Here is a 16,035-nt window from a genome sequence, read left to right as displayed (position 1 = left end):
AGAACTTACATGTAACCCGAACGTCGAAGTGTTCGTACGTAGTTCGTAGAAAATTGGAGGACAAACAACCCTTGTCAACTCTTCCGCATCGTACAAAATTCATAAAACAATAGGTCCAAAACCATATAATCAATTTCCAATTACTATCTAATTGTAAAGGCTTTTTAGACAAAATAGTCCTTAAGATTTGTTTAACTCCTCACTTTGGTTCTTGAGATTTGAAAATCAATAGAAGTGGTCCATGAGATTGTCTACTATCAATCATTTTGGTCCCTTGGTAAAAAATTATGTTAAATAAGGATCAATGACCAATTCTATTGATTTCAAATATTAGGGACCAAAGTGAGAAGTTATGCAAATCTCAATGACCATTTTGGCTAAAGGGCCAATTGTAAAAAATAAGATAATATCCCAATGCAAAACAGTCTCCTAATTATGCTAGTTTTTCTTCAATTTTGTTGCGCCTTTCTCCTACCGTAACTTTGCACATTTTCTAACTGTGCAAAGCTAGGTAAGGGTGTTTACGATAGACGTTCTTTCCAACCCTCGCAAAGCGGGAGCCTTATTGGTTTGGAGTCGCCACTACCATCTCAATCTCACGAAACAAAGCGCATCATGGCCTCGACCAGTAACTGAGACATTCCCTTGGCTCTCTACTCTTTCGATACATTCTCTTCGACTGGCAGGGCTGTGCACCAATACCGCATCTGGCACATCTTGAAAGAGGAGAAGAAAAAAACAAATGTCAAATTTCCGCAGAGTGAGAGTCTGCACAAATTAACAAGGAAATAACAAAACGTATGGAATTCTCAGTACAAAATGTGTAGAAGATCCATATCAATGTGAAATGAATTAGGTCATGTACCTGAAAATCAAGCAGAATCACATTACTGAAATCCCCTCGTCCCACAACTTCTTTCTCGCAATCAAAACTCTTTCGTCACTTGAGGAAAGAGCATCGACCTGCGGTTCTACTTCTGATAACCAGCCATCCCACTTCAAGGCAGTCAGAAACTTTCGAATATAGTTTATAACAGCAGGTTTGTCTCGTATAATGACAAAGCCATCTGGTCTGAGCATCCTATCCATTTCAATCAATAGATCTTCTGCATTGCAACCCCGTTCAGCAATCTCTGAGAATACTTCCCATGCATGTAGAAGATCATATGTACGTGGATATGTCGAAAATGCTTCACACCTATACAACACAGTGAGCGAAAATATTCAACTCTCTGAACAGACCAATAATATGTGACAAGAAATTATGAATTGTAATTACTGAGAATAATCAAATCAAAATGCATACCAGTCATGAACAGTCCCAATTAATCCTCGATCGTAGATGATCTTTAGTCTGGCCGAAACATTGACAGGAGCCACATTCATTACCCAGACGTCTTTTTCATTCAGGGCAGCAGCAAATCCACCAAGGTATGAGTTCATGTCCATGACATTTCTAATTGAATTTTCCTGTATGACAGACTTCATCTGCTTCCAGTACTCGATCACTCTAAAGCGCCATATGTTCTGCAGCACGTGGATTTTTCAGTCTCTCATTAAATAGAATAGTAAAGTTTAGTAGGCAAACATCTACGTGAACAGTTAGCTTGTAACATCAACGTGAACAGTTAGCTTGTAATCAGGAAACTTACAGTGTCCTCTTGGAATTCTTCAGGACTGACGCCAATTTCTTCCAGGCGAGGTGGTGCTGCAGTAAGCCTCTGTGGCCAAGGAGCTAGTCCACTTCCTCTTTCCTTGTGCATCTCTGTTTTGCAATTTTTAGTAATGATAAGATTAGGAGGTGGAAAGCCTAAAAAATTGACGATGGAAGTATAGCAATGCTACTTACTTCCAGAGTATCGAGAAATGCACGCCTTCATGCTCACGTTCCAGCTTGCATCTGGGTCATCCTTGGAATCACACAGAGGGGGCTGGGTCCTAGAATCTCTCTTCAAGTAACAACTATTAGTCAGGGGCTTGGCCCATACAACACTAGGCTCTTTCTTCGCTACAACTCTCCAGCACATTCTCTTCAGAAGATCATACATAGCATTCCAGATCCTCCTATTTTCCGGATCAAGTGCATATGCTTCAGGAGAAGTATACACAAAATACCCTCCAGGTCTCAGTAATCTATCAAGCTCTAATAACAGGATCCCATCTCTTTGAAGCCAATCTATTCGACAGCGTGAGCAATGAGCCAGCTCAAATGATCTGCTTGGATAAGTAAGTCTTTTTATACCCAAGATACCAAGAGTGGATGGAATCCCCCTCTCTAGAGCAAATTGTATTTGATTCTCATGTGCATCATTCGGAGCAAGAGACAGCGCTATGACGTTGTGAGAAAGAAGATATGCCCCAAAACTCGCAACTCCACAACCCACATCGAGAACATTCCGGATATTGCCTCCATTGTTGAATTTATCACCAGGAAACTTTAGCATCTACACAAATAATAAGCATACCATTCGCGAATTGGAATTTTTTGTTTTTCTTTTCTACTTACTATTCCCTTTATACTACAAAATAAAGATAGAAAAGAATCCAGAACTGAATCAGTGTTTAAGTACCCTGGAAAGAGCAACAATGTACTTATCAGCTCCACCGTGGAAATGCGTCCCACCACCCGGAAAACTGATCTTGTCCCCATTCACAACCATCCAATTCTGATCAGATTTCACTTGTGCAAGATGGGTGTGTGGAATGTTGGCCTTCCACACTACATCTCTACTTTCCGGCCATCTTATAGGTATCTGAAATTCTAGAAATGGTTTCGTCGGAATCATCACTAAGCGAAGTCAAGCAAAGTAAAACTCATACGGAAGCAATGACAACCAACCTTATAACCAAGTGGGGGCGGTATCAAGCAATTATAACGCCGCTCTGGAGCCGGGCAATGCCGCTCATAGTGCTCCCTAAAGGTCAAATTCAGCTTCAATCGCAGTTGGTAGATAAGGTTTCTATCAAGACATGGTATCAACTCTGAAAACTGTAAATCACAAATCTGCGAAAACACGAAAACGCCATAAACTTGAGCACAAATGAACACATTGTACAAATTCTGGAACAAAAAGTTTAACATTTATGGATTATAAAGAACAGCATTCAACAAAATCCAGATACAACAATCCGTTATACAAAAGGGTGCAACTTCTTCTTCCCAAATGAATACCCCAAATGATGCGATTGAAGTACGCATTAATCTTTGATTGACTAGCGACAATTACACTAATCAACAAAACAAGTAAACCATTAATTACTGTGTTACATACGGGCAAGCTTTTAAGGATCTCAGAGTTGTGCTCCTGATCGTCATGCAAATCATCCAAATCGCGATGGAGAACGAACCCACTGAAAAGCGGGTGGAGTCCATCGGAGCCGGAAGCTTCCTCGTCGGATCTCCGCGAGCCCGGCCCGAAAGAACACCCGTAGTGCAAACAGAGCAAGCCCAGGCAGGCAATGAGACCGATTATAGCGAACTTCAGCAGCTTGTTCGCAGCGGGGAAAGAACTGAGCTCGCCATTGTGCTTCATTTCCGTACGTTCTTTGGGTTCGGGCTAGCCGTCAACATGGGTGAGAGAGTGCGAGCAGCTTTAGCTACCCGCTTTTCGCGGGAGACAGAAAGGGATGGCGATGCTAGCGTGCGGTCGAGACTACTTGAGTACCAAGCAAATCATTATGAGTTCGGTTGAAAATGTTTTTAAAACGATTAAAAGTCTTTTGTGAAATTGATTTTGAGTTCTAAAAGCATTTTAGGAAAAGTAGCACAAGATATATGCTTCTCTTACAGGAAGCACTTAAAAATATTTTTCAGGATTCACTTGAATTTTTACTAAGGATTGGTTTCAAAAACATTTTTACCAAAAGCACTTAAAAACACTTCCAAACGAGCTCTATATACCTAAAGTACCCTCCTACTTGTTTATTTTTTGGGAAAATTTGGCAGCGACTTTGAAACTATGTTCCACCGTGAGTATCAAGCAGATGACTTGATATACCTAAAGTACCCTTCGATTTGTTTTTTTTTAAAGGAAAAATTGGCAGTGACTTTGACCTTCTTCCCTTTCTAAATTTTTAATTTGGTTATGAACTTAGGAAACATTGAATTCGACTCAATTGTTGATGCATCTTTTGGCTATTCTCACATGCGTGTCTAAAGAGGTTGCTTTATTTGTTGTTGACGATTGGAAGGTTTGGGAGGAGACGATGGTGACGGTCATCGCCAAATGCCAAAGAGGGAGAAAAAAGCAGGGTCAGGACTTCGTCTTTTCTAATTTTTGGACCCATCCCGTTTATTCTTAAAAAATTTAAACCCCTCCCACCCACCCCCCCCCCCCCCCCCCCCTCTTTTCCAATCCGCTTGTATTCATCCCGACCTGTGGGTCCAAAGTTCGTTTGCCAAACTCTAGTTTGTAGCCGCACAGAAGTACGTAAGGCCTACTCCAAAAATCCATTGGAATTCTTTTACCCTACTGGAATGTTGTGTGGTGCAAGGCCTGTCCCATGGCCCAGGGTCACAGCCCACACAGGAGGTGTCAAGTCTACGACATGAAGCTCAATTTAAACGACAATACCAAACACACCTTGCTATGACCATTTAAAGTCATCACCGATTCAAATTGGGGCTGGTTCAGTTCGGACTGATTCCAATCCATTAATTTTCTTTAATTGGAGCTGATTCGGGTTGTGCTGTAATTTTGTATAAACAAATGAGTTGAGAGCCGTGACAAAATAATCCTGACGTCACATGTGTGATTTGCACCGCATCTTATTGCACAAGTTATGTCCGGTCCACATTGATGCTTATACAAATACACAAGCCATATTTAATTAAAAATATTAATCATTTTTGCCGCGACAGTTCCATCATTGATGCACAGAAATATGGTTCTTGACTGGAAATGGATGGTCTTGACAGAACGATGCGAATCTTTAGACAATGCTCGCGTCCATTTTATGAGTGCGTTTATTTGAAAAAATATATATGTATTTAATCACACGCGAGAAAGACTTTTTAGAGAACAGGTTGCCGTGGTAGCAGCATTCGGGGCCGCTACCATGTAAAGACTGTTTTACACATGATCTTGTCATAGTGAATTGGAACATTATGATGGCGGTGAGTTTTTTTTGTTAGTCGTTCTCGTGAATTGATCATCTTGTACGCTAACGTTAGATTAACGCATTTTTTTATACAAATTTTGTAATTTGATTATTCAAAACGAATCAACAACTAATTGCACAGGATCACAGTCAATGATACTAAACTTGATAAAGAAAGAAGAAGAAGAAAAAAAAAAGTCGACTTCCAAACTAAAATAAAATGTATATAAATATAGAAATTTGTTATTAGCACTTCAAAAATCTCATTTGGCACTCCAAACTTTCTATAATTAGAAAGAAAAATACACTTGTGCGGAGTATAGAATTAGATTTTTGAAGTACTAATAACAGCTCCCTAAATATGTCTTAACAAATATTGTACTTGACATCTACACAAATAATAAGCATAGACCATTGGCGAATTGGAATTTTTCGTTTTTCTTTTCTACTTGCTACTCCTTTGATGCTACAAAATAAAGATAGAAAAGAATCCAGAACTGAGTCAGTGTTTAAGTACCCTAGAAAGAGCAACAATGTACTTACCAGCTCCGTCATGGAAATGCGTCCCGCCTCCCGGAAAACTGATCTTGTCCCCATTCACAACCATCCAATTCTGATCAGATTTCACTTGTGCAAGATGGGTGTGTGGAATGTTGGCCTTCCACACTTCGTCTCTACTTTCCGGCCATCTTATAGCTATCTGAAACTCTAGAAATGGTTTCGTCGGAAGCGAAGTCAAGCAAAGTAAAACTCATACATAACCAATGACGACCAACCTTATAACCAAGCGGGGGCGGTATCAAGCAATTATAACGCCGCTCTGGAGCCGGGCAATGCCGCTCGTAGTGCTCCCTAAACGTCAAATTCGGCTTCAATCGCAGTTGGTAGATAAGGTTTCTATCGAGACATGGTATCAACTCTGAAAACTGTAAATCACAAATCTGCAAAAACAGGAAAACGCCATAAACTTGAGCAAAAATGAGCACATTGTACCAATTCTGGAACAAAAAGTTTAACATTTATGGATTATAAAGAACAGCATTCAACAAAATCCAGAAACAACAATCCGTTATACAAAAGGGAGCAACTTCTTCTTCCCAAATGAAAACCCCAAATGATGCAATTGAACTATGCATTAATCTTTGATTAACTAGCAACAATTACACTAATCACCAAAAATAAGTAAACCATTAATTACTGGGTTGCATACAGGCAAGCTTTTAAGGATCTCAGAGTTGTGCTCCTGATCGTCATGCAAATGATCCATATCGCGATGGAGAACGAACCCACCGAAAAGCAGGTGGAGTCCATCGGACCCGGAAGCTTCCTCGTCGGATCTCCGCGAGCCCGGCCCGAAAGAACACCCGTAGTACAAACAGAGCAAGCCCAGGCACGCAATGAGACCGATTATAGCGAACTTCAGCAGCTTGTTAGAAGCGGGGAAAGAACTGAGCTCGCCATTGTGCTTCATTTCCGTACGCTCTTCGGGTTCGGGCTAGCCGTCAAGCCCGATGGATCCGACCGAGTTTTTCTGGAGCATGGCCATGGGTGAGAGAGTGAGAGCAGCTTTAGCTACCTCTTTTCGCGGGAGAGACAAAGGGATGGCGGTGCTAAAGTGCGGTCGACACTACGTGAGTACCAAGCAAATGACTTGATATACCTAAAGTACCCTCCTATTTGTTTATTTTCAAGGAAAATTTGGCAGCGACTTTGAGACCTTGTTCCGCCGTGGGTATCAAGCAGATGACTTGATATACCTAAACTACCCTTCGATTTGTGTATTTTTTAAGGAAAACTTGGCAGTGACTTTGAACCTTCCTTCACCGTGTTTTTTAAACTTTTAATGTGGTTATGAGCTCATAAAACATTGAATTCTGAGTCAACTGTTGAAGCATCCTTTAGCAATTCTCACATGCGTGCCCAAAGACGTTGCACAATTTGTTGTTGGCGATTAGAAGGTTTTGGGAGGAGATGATGGTGATGGTCGTCGCTAGACGCCAGAGAGAGGGAGAAATAATCCGGGTCAGGCCCTCGTTTTTTCTAATCTTTGGACTCATCCTGTTTATTTTTAAAATATTTAAACCCGTCCCGTACCTTTTCTAATCCGTTTGGACTCATCCTGACTTGCGGGTCAAAGGTTTGTTTGCCAAACACTAGTTTGAAGCATCCCTTGGCTATTCTCACATGCATGCCCAAAGACGTTGTGCAATTTGTTGTTGGCAATTAGAAGGATTGGGAGGAGACGACAGTGATAGTGATGGTCGTCGCCAAACTCTAGTTTGTAGCCTTGTGGGATCAAATGAGAATTGAGAGTGTGGAAGTAGGTGGGGCCAGCTTCAGAAATCCATTGGGATTCTTTTACCACATTGGAATGTTGTGTTGTGCGAGGGCCATCCCATGGCCCAAGGTCATAGTCCACAGTCGGTGCCAAGTCTACGACACACGAAGCTTTTAAACGACAATGTCAAACACAGCTTGCTGTGACCATTTAAAGTCACAACCGGTTTCAATCGGGGTTAGTTCGGTTCGGGTTGATTCTAATCCATAAAAGTTATCTTCAACCGAAAGAGAGTCAAAGGGTCATATTTAGTCTTATAGGCCTACAAGAATATATTTTTTTTTTTTTTAATAAACAGTGTCAAACCATATTTTATATCATCTCTAATCGAGGGGACCAAAATATCATAGGCCAAAACATAGCCCTTTGACAAAAAAAAACCCATCTTTAACCAAAGGGGGTTATTTTTTAGCCCCTCAATAATTTATTATTTTAATTGAATTAAACTACCGTATTAAAATAAGATTTTCAAACATATTTTGAGTGCTACTTGTCGCTAAATGAATAAGCCTCCGGATTTTTTTTAATTTTTATATAATGAAAATGATGTGAAAAATTGGTGAAGAATTGAAATAAAATAAGGTAAGATAGTATGAAATGATGAAAATGACGTGAGAAATGTTGTAGAAATGACTTAGGTATTTATAGGAAAAAATTAGAATTAAAAAAAAATTTGTCAAAAAAAAAAAAAAAATCAAATGCAATAGGAACTTGACGTCTGATTATGGCCAACTCGCTAACCTAGTGGCTGATTTTTGGCCGGATGGGACCCACAAGTCAGTCTAGCTTTCGGTTGAAGACGATTTTCGTGTCAAAATAAACTATATTTTAGCTTATAACTCTTTAACCAAATCGGTTGGAGATGTTCTAATCAAAATGACATCAAACCAATGTCAAAGAAACAGCAACTATGACTTTTCCCCTTTCCCTTCTTTTATGGGAACTCAAAACTCAAGTGACCTTTCTTCTTGCAGGACCACTCTATGTTTTGTGCCCTTACCTCTTGCCATTGACTGGTGGTCCGCCTTTTGCACTTCCGAATAATATTGTGTAAACAAGATAAGTCGAAAGCCGTGACAAAATGGTCGTGACGTCACAGGAGTGATTTGCACCATATCTTATTGCACAAGTTATGTCCATCCACATTGTTGCGTATACAAATACACAAGCCATATTAATTAAAAATATTAAAGGTCCTTCTCATTTTTGCAGTGACAGTTTCCATCATTGGTGCACAGAAATATGGTGGAAGATTATTCCCTTTGGGTTCTTGACCGGAAATGGGTGGCCTTGACAGAAGGATGCGAATCTTTAGACAATGCTCGCGTCCACTTTATGAGTGCGTTCATTTGAAAAAATTTATGTATTTAATCACATGAGATAAACTTTTAAAGTTTGTTTGGACGTGTTTTTAAAATTATTGAAAGTATTTTGGTGAAAATATTTTTAAAACAAATCTTTAGTAAAAATACAAGTAAATTCTGGAAAGCACTTAAGGTGCTTCTTGGAAGAAGCACATCATTGGTGCTTCTTGCAAAAATCACTTTAAGTGCTTTTAGAATCCAAAAATATTTTATCTAAAAGCGTTTTTAATTATTCCAAATGAGCCCTTAAAGTATAGGTTGCCGTCATAGCACCATTCGGGGCTGCTTATACGTAAAGAGGGTTTTAGACATGATTTTGTTCTTGTGAATTGGAACATTATGATGGCGGTGAGCTCCTTTCTTCTTAATCTTTCTTGTGAATTGACCACCTTGTACATCAACTTTAGGTTAACGTATTTTTTAATACAAACTTTGTAATCGCAGTCTTCGTTCAACTGATGTATTTTTTAATCATCATTTAAAATTTATTTCTATAAAAATTCAATTAAGTTTCGTGTGTAACAAATTAACGATTTGACATTGGCATAATGAAGCGGGATAAGCTTCTTTTTATTTTGTGCACATAGATAACTAGATTATCTTTTATTTAATTGATTTTTATTTTTTACATGAAATCTTTAAAGGATCATTAAGAAAAATAAACAATTTTAATTATGAAATTTATACGAAATGCGTTAATGTGAAGAGTATGAACACGGTGGTGCACCTATTGATAAACAGAAGTATAGTCCCATCTACATCAACTTGTCACAGTCGAGTCAATTCATTATAAATATATTAATTGTTATAAAAATCATCATATCTCTTCAAACACACGTAAACTAAACAATTGCCAAATATTATGAAAAGATTTTGACTATGTCAAGATACAATAATACACGTTGACTAACGATCAAAGTTTCATTTAGAAGTGCTTTTAAAATGATTAAAAATGATTTTAACAAAATTATTTTTAAAATTAATATTTAGTAAAAATACAATGAATTAAAAAAAAAACACTTCAAATATTTTTGAAACCTAAAAATATTTTTTTAAAGAACACCTTGAATGAATTTAAAAGTATTAATAAACGAGTCACTATAATATATTACAAAACGCACCGAAACGCAAATATTATCCTTTTTCCAGAATACAAGATGAGATTAGGGAGTTTGGAGAACGTGAGGCTACAGTCGCGGCCAATCAACCAGCCAATCATTCATCCATATCCTAGGTGGACTTCCTCGAAATTCAAACCAGAGTTTTTTCTAAACAAAAAATAAACCAGAACTCAAAACCTTTCAATTTCCGTTTTCAAAACACCGAATCCAAAAACAAAAACAGCCATTATTAAGGTACCCACTTCGGCGAAACTTCCATGTGCAGAGCCCCAACTTTCTTCAGATTCCAATTTTCTTAAATATTCAGTTTCTCAAAAGAGAATTCAGAAAAAGTAGCTCTAAAGCGTTCCCATTTTCTTAAAGATGCAATAATACACATTAGTCACAATCAAAGCTTACTTAAAAATGCTTTTAAAATGAATAAAAATGTTTATGGTAAAAATATTTTTAGAATCAATAATCAGTACTAGTATATGGGCACAGAGAAAATTTTGTATTTTTGTTTTTGAAATAGTTAGAGAGATGGAGAGAATGTGGAAATGAGAAGTTTTTATTTTTTTATTCTTTATTTTTATTAGAGATATGTTAGAATTACATGTAGGTGAGGTTTTAAAAAAAAATTGCAAAATTTGATTGTGTGAAATTACATTTCTGTTCCATAGTTCTTATTCATTTTCTGTTTTAATTAGAATGTTAAACTGGTAATTTCATAGGATTTTGGTTGACAATGAGTAGAAGTTAATAGAGATACAAGTGAATTATAAAAAAACACTTCAAATACTTTTGAAACTTAAAAACATTTTATTAAAAAATTATAAGTATCTAAAAACAAGTCATTATCATATAGCTCAACAAGTATTAACCTTTTTCCAGAATACAAGATGAGATTAGGGAGTTTGGAGAACGTGAGGCTACAGTCGCAGCCAATCAACCACCCAATCATTCATCGATATCCTAGGTGGACTTTCTCGAAATTCAAATCAGAGTTTTTTCTGAGAAAAAAAAAAAAAAAAAAAAAACTTTCCATCTCCGTCTTCAAAAACACCGAATCCAAAAACAGTAACAGCCATTATTGCTGTACCCACTTCGGCGAAACTTCCAGCCCCAATTTTCCTCTGATTCCGATTTCTCAAATATTCAGTTTTTCAAAAGAGAACTCAGAAAAAGTAGAGCTAAACTAAAGCTTCCCCACTTTCTTCCAAAAGAAAAAGAGCTTCCCCCACTTTCTGATCATATTTTTATAATCGACTAATTAGATCCACCAACCCATTAATCTACTAATTAAACCTAACTCAGTCTCCCTCTCCCTCTCATCGCTGCAAGCCTTCCTCAGGTGCGTACGATCGAGATCGAGATCTCTCAGTCCGTTCGACAGTGTCGCTCTGATTTTTCGTTTCAGTATTTTGTCTTTTCTTGTTCTCTGCATTATACATGTGATTTTTGATTTGGGAATTTTATTAGTTTTGGTGGGTACGCCATCAAAATCTTACCCTCTTGTGGCTTGCGGTGGAAGCGACACTTGGCGCCTAATTTTCGGCAAAGGTAGAAAACTTAGCAGAACAGGGGTTTGTTTTAAGTCGGCGGTGAATACAATTTTGTAATGGTATGAACGAGTCGTGTCCAACTTTGTGTCCTTGAGCCTTCCAAATCACCCTTCAAATTTGCGAAACTGAATACGAACTTTCTTTAGAGACTTCCACCAATCCTCACCTGTTCCGAACTCTGTTTTCGAGTCCTCACATATATATATGCGCCCACCAGTATTGAATTCAAAGTTTTCGCTTTCTGGGTTTTGTTTTGGCTGCCTTGTGGGTGTGTATTTTGAATTCAAAGTTTTCGCTTTCCGGGGTTTTTTTGGCTGTTTTTAGGTGCGGATTTGAGTTCATAGTTTCTGCGTTCTGGGTTTTGTTTTGGCTGCTTTGTAGGTGCGGATTTCGACTCGTTCGGTTGATTTTTGTGGGCTGCATTCGGAAGGGAAAAGGAACAGGATTCCTTTTAGATTTTGGGAATTTATTCTGAGTTGGGTTAATGGGTGGGAGAAGTTCAAAAGAGGGGAGCTATAGGCCGGATTCGTCTACTCGTTGGAGTTCTGCGTGGGACGGCTATACGGATGATCAACCAACATATTCTGAATCGTCATATGCTCAACCATCATATGGTCAAGAAAGTAGCCATCCACCACCACCCCAGGAATCCTATCAAATAGCACAGCCTTACTATGCCCCCGAGTACGCTGCTCCTGCAGCCCCTCGGCCGGCTGCTCCTGCAGCCCATCGGCCTCAGGAGAAGAAGTTCGATAGGAGATATTCTAGAATTGCTGATAATTACAATTCCCTGGAGGAGGTAAGATTAGCGCGGCGGTATCTTCTGCAAGCTTCCCTGTTTTTGGGTTAAAGTTTTGTTTAACTGCCTGCGATGGTTAATTATGTTGACCAACTTTACTTGTTTTCAGGTGACGGAGGCTCTTGCGCGTGCTGGTCTCGAGTCTTCGAATCTTATCGTCGGTATTGATTTCACAAAGAGCAATGAATGGACAGGTCAAGCTCATTAGTATCTTATCTCATCTAATAATTTAGTGTAAATTGTGTATGTGTTGCTGTGGAAGATACTGAAATTGGTTGTGTGAATAGGTGCGAGGTCATTTAACCGAAAAAGCTTGCATCACATTGGGAATGTGCCAAATCCCTATGAACATGCGATATCCATAATTGGAAAAACCTTAGCTGTTTTTGATGAGGATAACCTAATTCCCTGTTTCGGTTTTGGAGATGGTAATGTTTTATTTATTTATTGTCGATTTGTTTGTCTAAGGTTTTGTTCTTTCAAACCTGGGATAATAATCATCACTTTGTCACTTTGCAGCGTCAACTCATGATCAAGATGTCTTTAGTTTCTATGATGATAGATATTGCAATGGATTTGAGGAAGTATTGACTCGCTACAGGGAAATTGTTCCTAAGCTACGGCTTGCAGGTTTCACTGATGCTTCCTATATACTTGTTTCCTGACATGGTCATTGTATCAGCTAACCAGTCGTCTTACGTTATCTCATTATGTCTGGCAGGACCGACTTCATTTGCACCTGTAATTGAACAGGCGATGACTATTGTTGAGGAGAGTCACGGCCAGTACCATGTACTGTTGATTATTGCAGATGGCCAGGTATCTTGCTTTAATCTTGTTTTATTTAGTAGAGTATACGCTGGCCGTTCTATAATCTTGTTTTATCTATGAAGGAAATTCCTGCCTTTTCTTATGGGAATTGTCTGTTTGGTTTTAAAGTCTATCCCAGTTCAGGATATCCGCTTGCGGATATCTGAGTGGTGCCTGCCCTATCTCCTTAAGTTGTGTGATAAGTTAGGTTGTTGGATAGTCCATAGGCGTAATCTTGAAGCTATTCTTAACGAGCTCTGCAAGTTTTCCCAATATTTTTTTCTGATATAATGTGATTTTTTGCCTTAGGTAACTAGAAGTGTTGATACTGAACATGGCAGGCTGAGCCCTCAGGAGCAGAACACAGTTAATGCCATTGTTGCAGCAAGGTGAGTGTGAGTGTGGTAGTTTTTTTTTCCTAAACATGTGTCGTCGTTTTTTTACCAACCGTTATTTATCTTGTACACTTATTTTATCACAGCAAGCTCCCTCTATCAATTATATTAGTTGGTGTTGGAGATGGGCCCTGGGACATGATGAAAGAATTTGATGACAATATTCCTACTCGGGCATTTGATAATTTCCAAGTAAGTTCTTGGCATTTTAATACGAGTTTCTTTATGTTACTCATGATCGCTCGTTTATGATTATTGGAAAGTACATAACTGGAAAGCAAATTTTTGTTGTTGTTTGTAGTTTGTGAATTTTACGCAAATTATGTCAAAGAATGTGCCACAATCAAGAAAGGAGACGGAATTTGCTCTAGCAGCCTTGATGGAAATTCCTTCTCAGTATAAAGCGACATTAGAACTTAGTATACTGGGGTAACAATGCTGTCCATATTTCTTATCTCTAAAAGCTTTTTGAATACCACTGTGTACTTAATGTTAATACACAATTCTGTTCTTGAAAATGGGCAGCGGTCGGAAGGGCAATATTCCTGAGAGGGTTCCTCTTCCCCCACCAGTGTATGGTGCGTCATCTTTCAGCAGCTCAAAACCTTCCCGTGGTACCAGTTTCAGTACACCATCTTTCACGAAACCTTCTCAAACTACCAGTTATGAGCGTAGTGTTCCCCCTTATTATGGAGACAGCAGTTCCGTCGGTACAGCTCCATCTGCTCCCAGTTCTACCTATGATAATCAGGTATGCGAACTTCTCAGCAGCCACCTTTAAACCTGTTTTGATGCGTTTGTAGCACTCGTGGGTTAACCTTTTATATGGTGTTGAACAGGTTTGCCCCATTTGCCTTACGAATCCGAAAGACATGGCCTTTGGTTGCGGGCATCAGGTACATTTTTGAGTTATAGTTTCAACATGAGTTGAGACGATCATATTGTTAGCACCGTGTTCTTACTTCTCAGTGTTTATGTTTCCGGCGCAGACATGTTGCGACTGTGGACAGGATCTTCAAACGTGCCCAATATGCAGAACGGCAATCCAAACCCGGATAAAACTGTATTAAGGACGACCCTCTTTCGTGCCAGAGAGCATTGTTTGTATTGGGTTTTTTATTTTATTTTATTATTTTTATTTTATTTTTATATTTTTAATCACATTCTTTGTAGTCCATTGCTTTGGATGATCAGCATATGATGATAATGATCCGGGTGTCTGGTATTTTTTTGGGTTGTTTAAAAAAAAAAAGAAATGAAATGCTGCCCTCTCTGCATATTTGTAATTTCATTGTTGCTTTTGCTTTATAGATGCCGATCCAGGGGTCCTCTTCTTTTCTTTCTTTGGGGTAAAGTAGGAATTCAGATCCTCTTCGGATTTCACAGTCCCGTTAGACCGAGAAATCGGACGGTTCAAAAGAGGGAGAGAGATTTTGACCGTCGAGATGAATTAGTAAAATTGACTAATGTGATCGTAATATTTGCAACAAGTTTGAATCTGGCGGTTCCGAACACAGAAATACAGTAAGGATCTCGATTCGTAAAATAGGAGATGGTGGTCTGCTATTTCTAGGGAGGTTGACTTCTTGTGGATGGTGGTCCCATCGTCCAAGTGATTAGATGATTGCTTATTGAAAGGGATCCTCTCCGGATCCCTTTCCATTGCTTATGGCAAAAGCTTAAGCAAAAATTCAAATAATTGAGCATGGCTTGCTTTCAAAGCTTCATGTGTCGATTGGATGTAATTAGGGAGAGAAACTTTGGGAAAGTTGCATTGGTCTAATGTCGGGTTGAGTAGGGTTGAGTAGGACTAAAATATAGGCTCGGTCGGCATCTTTATCTAAATTTTTAGGTTAGAAGTACAAGCTTGTTGGGTATCTCTACCTAAATTTTTTGTTAAAGATTTTTGGCCGCTGTTACAAGTCAAAATTTATTTGTTTGCAATTAACAATTTGGATCACTTTCCTCAACGTGCAATTAAAATTCTTAACACACTGACAAAATATATTTTGACCTCTAACACACTGACAAACAAAATTCTTAACGCTAAAATTTTATCATTATTTGGTCCACGAAATCGGCATGGGTAGTACGAATTGTTTTAAACATGGGTCACAAGGTATATGACTCAAAATCTTGCCCTAGTTCTCGATGTCTAGTCTAGTTTTATCCAGATCGACTTACTAAACGAAGCCTTAAGAATTTATACAATTATTTGAGGCAATTTTATTACTTTCTCATAAAAAGAAAAGGGAAAAAATTAATAATGTTGGTAGTAGACACGTATGACTTAGTTGTGGAATCAAGGGGTTCATGTGTTGTGTGTGGTCATTTTATTTCTCCATCGGTGTTGGATTGAAGCTTGAAAGAGTGGAGGAGGTGTCACGTTTCTTTTCACTCGATTCTTCAAATCGGTGACAAGCGTGTTAAAGTTGGATGTCTTTATCTCTATATCAATATGTTGTTTTTGTCTAAAAGAGCGTGATGCATCATGCATGGTGTTTTTTGTCCTATTAATTTATGTGTTATAATATTACCATAGAATGAACGACGTATTAGTTATG

At 38.5% G+C, this 16,035-nt stretch overlaps 2 protein-coding genes across 5 annotated transcripts; one reads left to right on the top strand and one right to left on the bottom strand.

Annotated features, from left to right (window-relative positions):
• Nucleotides 1–71: 71 nt before the first annotated feature.
• Nucleotides 72–6,752, bottom strand: LOC137740891 (putative methyltransferase PMT9). Of its 2 annotated transcripts, none has more exons than XM_088699737.1 (8): nt 6,311–6,752; nt 2,840–3,004; nt 2,571–2,753; nt 1,850–2,444; nt 1,653–1,765; nt 1,307–1,527; nt 866–1,198; nt 72–716 (listed from the first exon to the last, which is right to left on the bottom strand). In XM_088699737.1, exons 1-7 carry the CDS (start codon nt 6,569–6,571, stop codon nt 883–885), a joined length of 1,854 nt encoding a protein of 617 aa, XP_088555863.1. In that variant the 5' UTR covers nt 6,572–6,752; the 3' UTR covers nt 72–716; nt 866–882. The 2 variants fall into 2 exon arrangements, with proteins under 2 accessions (XP_088555863.1, XP_068336796.2); XM_068480695.2 differs by lacking the exon at nt 6,311–6,752 and adding an exon at nt 3,273–3,686.
• A 4,367-nt stretch (nt 6,753–11,119) lies between these two features.
• LOC137739564 (E3 ubiquitin-protein ligase RGLG2) lies at nt 11,120–14,757 on the top strand. Of its 3 annotated transcripts, none has more exons than XM_068479176.2 (12): nt 11,120–11,256; nt 11,849–12,266; nt 12,376–12,460; nt 12,554–12,694; nt 12,786–12,896; nt 12,988–13,085; nt 13,386–13,465; nt 13,558–13,663; nt 13,773–13,900; nt 13,997–14,222; nt 14,311–14,367; nt 14,461–14,757. In XM_068479176.2, exons 2-12 carry the CDS (start codon nt 11,952–11,954, stop codon nt 14,539–14,541), a joined length of 1,428 nt encoding a protein of 475 aa, XP_068335277.2. In that variant the 5' UTR covers nt 11,120–11,256; nt 11,849–11,951; the 3' UTR covers nt 14,542–14,757. The 3 variants fall into 3 exon arrangements, with proteins under 3 accessions (XP_068335277.2, XP_068335278.2, XP_088555867.1); XM_068479177.2 differs by lacking the exon at nt 11,120–11,256 and adding an exon at nt 11,341–11,465; XM_088699741.1 differs by lacking the exon at nt 11,120–11,256 and having other exon boundaries at nt 11,818–12,266.
• The last annotated feature ends 1,278 nt before the right edge of the window (nt 14,758–16,035 follow it).

The sequence above is a fragment of the Pyrus communis genome, chromosome 9, assembly GCF_041283825.1.
Source record: "Pyrus communis isolate YQ-2024b chromosome 9, ASM4128382v1, whole genome shotgun sequence".
NCBI classification, from domain to species: domain Eukaryota; kingdom Viridiplantae; phylum Streptophyta; class Magnoliopsida; order Rosales; family Rosaceae; genus Pyrus; species Pyrus communis.
Note: the sequence above shows the minus strand (reverse complement) of the source record. Positions and strands in the feature narration are given on the sequence as shown.

Bases quoted from the DNA above. Each gene is read 5' to 3' on its own strand.
- LOC137740891 (XM_088699737.1), bottom strand. From the start codon at position 6,571: ATGAAGCACAATGGCGAGCTCAGTTCTTTCCCCGCTTCTAACAAGCTG. The intron at 3,005-6,310 runs GTATGCAACCCA...GTGTTTTCGCAG, and splicing joins AGATCCTTAAAAGCTTGCCT to ATTTGTGATTTACAGTTTTC. The intron at 1,199-1,306 runs GTATGCATTTTG...TGTGTTGTATAG, and splicing joins ATTGGGACTGTTCATGACTG to GTGTGAAGCATTTTCGACAT.
- LOC137739564 (XM_068479176.2), top strand. From the start codon at position 11,952: ATGGGTGGGAGAAGTTCAAAAGAGGGGAGCTATAGGCCGGATTCGTCT. The intron at 12,695-12,785 runs GTAATGTTTTAT...GTCACTTTGCAG, and splicing joins CTGTTTCGGTTTTGGAGATG to CGTCAACTCATGATCAAGAT. The intron at 14,223-14,310 runs GTATGCGAACTT...GGTGTTGAACAG, and splicing joins GTTCTACCTATGATAATCAG to GTTTGCCCCATTTGCCTTAC.